The sequence below is a fragment of the Vicia villosa genome, unplaced genomic scaffold (genome assembly GCF_029867415.1).
Source record: "Vicia villosa cultivar HV-30 ecotype Madison, WI unplaced genomic scaffold, Vvil1.0 ctg.000113F_1_1, whole genome shotgun sequence".
Taxonomy (NCBI): Eukaryota; Viridiplantae; Streptophyta; class Magnoliopsida; order Fabales; family Fabaceae; genus Vicia; species Vicia villosa.
In genome coordinates this window covers 1,021,295-1,027,679 of record NW_026705021.1, presented here as the reverse complement: position 1 = coordinate 1,027,679, position 6,385 = coordinate 1,021,295, and the positions used below count along the sequence as shown (strand labels likewise).

The 6,385-nt window shown below is 34.9% G+C and overlaps 1 protein-coding gene across 1 annotated transcript; it reads left to right on the top strand.

Annotated features, from left to right (window-relative positions):
• The first annotated feature begins 3,791 nt into the window (after positions 1–3,791).
• LOC131624255 (thaumatin-like protein) lies at positions 3,792–5,119 on the top strand. Its single transcript, XM_058895207.1, has 2 exons — positions 3,792–3,932; positions 4,178–5,119. Exons 1-2 carry the CDS (start codon positions 3,869–3,871, stop codon positions 4,852–4,854), a joined length of 741 nt encoding a protein of 246 aa, XP_058751190.1. The 5' UTR covers positions 3,792–3,868; the 3' UTR covers positions 4,855–5,119.
• The last annotated feature ends 1,266 nt before the right edge of the window (positions 5,120–6,385 follow it).

Genomic DNA, 6,385 nt, shown 5'->3' with positions numbered 1-6,385 from the left:
CCTCAAAGTCGCCCCTCCCACGAGCGGAAGCAACGACTTGGGGGGCTCCTGTTCTAGATCGGCCCAATTATCTGAATTGGGCCAACCCACTCTTTGGCCCAAGACACTCTGGCCCACGCGCGCTACAACATTCCCCGGCTTGCTCCGGGCAAACATCAAACCTAACCGAGCACGCAGAAGCCTCGTGCTCGGTAACGGCTAGCTCGCATATTTCCAGCCTAGCGCCTCGCACGGGTCCTCAAAAGTTGGAGCCTTTTCTGCATAGGATAATCCTATAAATAGCCCTCTATCCCTAGAGGGTGGGTAACCTTTTTCTTACCCAAAATCTCTCACTTTGTTGTACCTGGTTGTCTAGATACTTATTTTGGCATCGGAGTGCCTTGCAGGTACAACCACCTTTTGTTCCCCTTCAACCGCTCCGGATTTCAAGCCTCACCGTTGTTGGCCGTCTGATCTGCTCGGTCAGATCAGAACTCTTTAGCCATCAACCTGGATTTGTAGAATCATCAAGGTTCTCCTTCATCCTAAAAACCCATTTACACCCAATAGATTTTCAAAGAGGGTGCAGGGACCAAGAATCAAGTCTTGTTACACAATAGTTCCACAAGAACTATTGTTTCTTTTGGTGTGATAAGGGTCATCCTTTAACAAGTTATAGTTGTGTACATAATTCTACTTTACTTATTTAGGATCTTATTTCCAACACTTTTCAACGGTTTACAAATTTAGAAATTTTGTTATAATTATGAAATTTTGTAAATGGAAGGTTAAATTAGTTATTTATTTATCAAAGTTTTTTTTCAAACAAAGGATAAAAACTTAATCTTACATTAAAAACATCACTAATTAAAACAAGAGTTAAATATGTTTGTGGTCCCTATAAATAATTCAAATTTCGGTTTTAGTCTCTATAAAAAATTTCTTCAAAAAATGGTTCTCTTAAATTTTTCCGTCCACACTTTTGGTCTCTGCCGTTTATTTGATATAACGAAAATTGTCATGGCATGCCACGCCACGCCACGTGTCACACACACTTTAAGATATCTGACCATGTTTTCTCTACTTGCTTTGCTTCATAATAAATATAATTTAATCCCGCTCGAGATATATTTCAGAACAACTGTGAATACAGATTTTGATCTTTGAATCCGTGTTTTAGAGTTGTGATGCTTCGACCAATTGATGTTTGGATCTTGTTGTATTGGTTCTTGTTCTGGACTAGCCCAATCGTTCCAATTGGCTCAATCCACCCTCTGGCCCAATAAACATTGGGCCAACACACACTATTGATGGTCAGTCGAACGCGCGAGGACCCCGTCCCCGGCAGCGAATAGTATTCCGATCATAGACCTAGTCTAACGGTCTCCTATATTCTTGGCCGTAAATAGCGCCCAAGCCCACGAAAATAGGGGATCCAATCCACTCCAAAGGGACCGCTATAAATAGCCCTCTACCTCTAGAGGGCAAGGTAATCCATTTTGTCACCCAAAATCTTACACTTTTTGTGGTACCTCCTTCTTCCTTCACTGACTTTGGCATCGAAGTGCCTTGCAGGTACAACCCCATTTTTTCTCTCAACCATCACCGAAGATCAAGCCTACCGTTACTGGTCACCTGTTCGACTGGAGCGAACAGTTCTTAATCATTTTGTTAATTGATTCCCAGCCCGTACATAAATTTCATTTACTATTTCCCAACCAGTTCTTAATGTGGCATGAGCATATTCAACCCTATTGGTTATAGTATTTCCAAAGTGTTTACCCTGGTCGGTCTAAGCATAAATAATTTTCTCTTTCACCTAGTCTAAAATTGTTCTTTCAACATATTTCAAGAAATTTGGATATGTCACACACACCCTTCTGAACAATATGACCAATTCGACATATAATATTTCCTAAGAAGAATTTATTATAGCTTTCTAGGCATCCATTATGTTTTCCAATATCACATTAGAATTGGACAATTTGGCGTGTAACACTTAGGTTTTTGGACATTTTTTTGCCTTGTTAAATTTCGTGTGCGAACATTGTAAACTTGCCTAATATTTGAGACACTTTCAGGTCTTTTCCTTTTCAAAGTTGACAATATGTTTTTGGGCTGAACCATGTTCAATGTCACGTCAGAGACAAGTTTTTTTTCCTTCAAAATTCATACGACATACATTGGGTGACTAGCTAACTTGTAACACATATCATAATTATGTATACCACAACTCACATTAAATGTCCATGCATTATTCATCTTGAGGTAATCACACAACTTTAAAGGATACTCACATTTCTTCGTTCAGGTGTCATCGCGTTTCAACTTCCAAATATATGTTATATACTTGCCACTTCCTTCACATCTCATCGTCATAAATGGAAATCTCCTATCAGAACCATAATCCGACCTCTCGATTATAATCTTGAACCCTAATTTTGCTGCCTCTGTGCAAACTCATTAAAGCATATGGTCATGTATAACAAACTCCTGTTTATTTGTAAATTGTTTTCTAACATCTACATGGACATCATCTGATTTAACATCCATAGATAGTGTAATGTCAGGATCAAGGTGCACCATAACTACAACCGATCATAACAGAAACAAATTCAAATTCCATAACAGAACCGTCTAAATTTCACTTTACGAACACAATATGAGCATAATCCAGATTTTGAATTTTGGACGCAACGTTCATTTTTCAGGTACAAAAATAAGATGATTTATAGTAATGAACAATATAATACATGTACTTACTTAGAATTTCAGTTTCTTTTGCTCCTTTTAATGCCAAAAAATAGTGTTATGATCATGGAGGGTATGAAGTGAGTATACATGCAAGGTGACTGTCAAATTTATTTTTCCGCTTGAAATTTTGGAGTATGTAATCTGGAGCGTGAATTACGGACTATTTTTTTGACAAAAATGAGGTGTCTTAATAATAAAGTGTTTTGTTGAAGAATGGGCCCGTCCAAATTTTAAAATCCGGAATAAATTACATAATATAAAGAAGAGTAATTTAGATAGTTGGCTTAAAGCATAATAAGGCACAATGTAACTTAATATACAATAATATTCACTAATACTATTTATGAACGTATATTATTAGAATGTGCCATGTTGTTCTAATGTTCACGCTTCTAATCAAGCTTTATCAGTCACTTCATGCAACTCAATTCGTTTAAAATAAAAATTATACTCATAAGTGTCATTAAGAATAAAGAAAATCTTAAGCTACAAGACTTAAAAAAGTAGAGAGCACAATATCTTGTAACGTGTACTATGTATCTTTCCATTTTAAGACAAACAGATATTCTTATCTTATAAAACAACAATCGTACATCAATCTGCCTTGTACTCTTATCAATTTCCTATTACCAAATGTTGCTAGTAGAAACTCACACATACTACCATACCATGAGATCCAAGATCCAAACTTTGATGATTTAAATTTTAATGTTGACGTCTAACCTAGCAATATCAGATTTTTACCGGTTAAAATGTGCAAGTGTTATTGCTTTATTTATCTTGCTTGAAAAGATGCTGCAAGTCGCCTAGCTAGTAAGTAGAAACCAAAAAATAATATAAAATATTTAACTAACATTATTTTAACAAAACAGTTACTTGAAAAAGAAATCTCCAACAAGAAGCAATGCATATATGCTCCTATGTTTTTTTATGAAAGAGAAAGATGAAAGTAAGCACAGAAAATAATAAAGGGAAAAGCTAAGTGATATGGTCACAGTGACAAGTTGCAAAACCATCCTGTTCTTTTTTATATAAAAAAGTTCTCACTTGTCACATACTCTAACTTAGTCACTATATAATAGGTATCATCGCATTTTAATCTTTTAGTACTCAGCTTGAAAATTAATCAGAAACAATGTCAAGAACTTCCACTCTTCTCTACTACTGCCTAATCTCCCTTTGCTCCATCAAACTCATAGGTAACACATTTTCTTCATCATCTCATTGTTATTTTTCTATTTATAACCATCTTATAGTAGTGTCCAACTGATATTAAAACAAACTCTGATATCATGTTAAAAAATATGGTTGAACCTAACTCAACCATACAGAACTGACTTGTATGGTGAAAATTGTCTTACTTATAAGCAGACGTTCATGCCATATATTATCTGATGCACGACTCTTAACATCATTCAAAACATTTATGTATTATTTGTTGCAGATGGAGCACAACTGATTCTAGTGAACAATTGCGGGGAAAGTGTATGGCCAGGAATACTAGGAGGATCAGGCCAACAAACACCAAAAGACGGCGGATTTCATCTAGGCAGCGGCGACGAAGTAGTATTAGACGTACAAGAAAAGTGGTCAGGAAGAATATGGGGAAGACAAGGCTGCAACTTCGACAACGACGGAAACGGCCACTGTCTAACCGGCGATTGCTTCGGCAAACTCCAATGCAAAGGCCTAGGAGGAATTCCACCCGCAACCGTAGTCGAAATGACATTAGGATCATCATCTTCACCATTACATTTCTACGATGTAAGTCTAGTCGACGGTTTCAACTTACCTGTGTCAATGAAACCTGTTGGAGGCGGAATCGGGTGCGGTATAGCTTCGTGTGAAGTTGATCTGAATGTTTGTTGTCCATCAGCACTTGAGGTGAAGAGAAATGGGAAAGTGGTTGGTTGTAAAAGTGCTTGTTTGGCTATGCAAAGTGCTAGGTATTGTTGCACAGGAAGTTATTCTGATCCAAAAACTTGTAAACCTACACTTTTTGCTAATCTCTTTAAGGCTATTTGTCCTAAGGCTTATAGTTATGCTTATGATGATACTAGTAGTCTTAATAGGTGCAGGGCTCCGAGGTATGTTATCACTTTCTGTCCTCCGCCGCAGTAACGGATACGGCGAAAAGAAAAGAAGTTGAAGATGCTGTCATAGAATTATGTTTTCGGTTTAGTGAAGAAGTAAAATGTATTAGTTTTACTTGTGTTTTTAATTTGCATAGTTATGTTTTTAAGTGTTTTTTCTTATTGTTTTTCTTGAATAGTTACTGTTCTTGATTATGATAGTGTCACAGAGTTGTAAATGTTGAAATTGTGTAAGCAGTTTTGCAAGCAAACAATTATGTACAATAATGTTCACAAAATAGAAAATATGGAAATTACGAACATCTTATGAAAATTATATGTATGATATCAATTGCTCAGATTTTGCTGGTAGCGGCTCGAGGATTAATCTCATAACGGTCCTAAAAAGCCTTAGAGTGTGTTTGGATGAAGCATTTTAATGAGGTAATGTAATGTTTTGAGGGAATTCAAAATGATTTGCACAAAATTTATTGTTTGGATACAAAAATGGAGAATTGTTAAAATGATGGAAATTTATGGAGTATTTTATCTAAGTTAAATTTAATCATTTTGAAATAACACAAAAAACCAAAGAATTTGAAATTCCTTTGTACTCCACAAAATGTATTTGTTACTATTATTTCTTCAAATTTTACAAATTGGTCCTCGTATTTTCAAAAATTACAAAGTTGACCCTAAATTTTTTTTAAAAATTGCAAATTGGTCCTTAATAATTTTTAAAATTTACAATTTGGTCCTTCAAAGTTTTAAAAATTACAATTTGGTCCCTACTTTTCAATTTTTTTAATTTGGTCCAAAAAATTTATATTTTATAAAAAATGACCCTAAAAATTTAACAATGAATTACCTTAATATTTTATCCAAACAAAATAATTTAAAATTAATGGATTTCAATTGAATCATTTAAATTGCTTTGAATTTTAAATTCCTTTAAAATTTTCAATTACCTCATCCAAACACACTCTTAGGCTATGTTTGGGAGTTTGGAGGGAAAGGGGGGGGAGGGTTTTGAAAAATAAGAAGAATTGGGTGAAAAGGATAAAAAGATTTTGGGTATGAGGGTTTTGGAGGGTTTAAGTTTATTTATAACACCAAAAACCCCATAAAATGGGGGAACTCAAAAATTGTATTGAATGAGGGTTTTGGAGGGTTTTGAAGGGTTTATATAAATTTTCCATATCTTTTATGTTGTTATAGTATTCGAAAATTAAAAATTTAGTAATGATAATGACTCTTTTATCATTCTAAACAAAATTATTTTTTCAAAAAATGTCAAATATTTTTCTATATTTTTTTAAAATTTCATTTTTGGAAGCCTCCCCTCCCCTCCCCTCCAAACACCCAAACATAGCCTTAGTTGTGAGGTGATCATAAGGTACTTATTGAGATTAGAAGATCCTAATTACAGTTAATTAACAATAAAATAAGTAGGAATAAGTAGGTTGCCTTGAGCACAGCAGATAATTTGGAGGCACTAGGAAATTTACACTTGAAATTGATCTCAAGTAAACCTTAGTGATACGGTTAGATAGAGTACTCGTGATAGAGCTACGACAATA

Bases quoted from the DNA above. Each gene is read 5' to 3' on its own strand.
- LOC131624255 (XM_058895207.1), top strand. From the start codon at position 3,869: ATGTCAAGAACTTCCACTCTTCTCTACTACTGCCTAATCTCCCTTTGC. The intron at 3,933-4,177 runs GTAACACATTTT...TATTTGTTGCAG, and splicing joins TTGCTCCATCAAACTCATAG to ATGGAGCACAACTGATTCTA.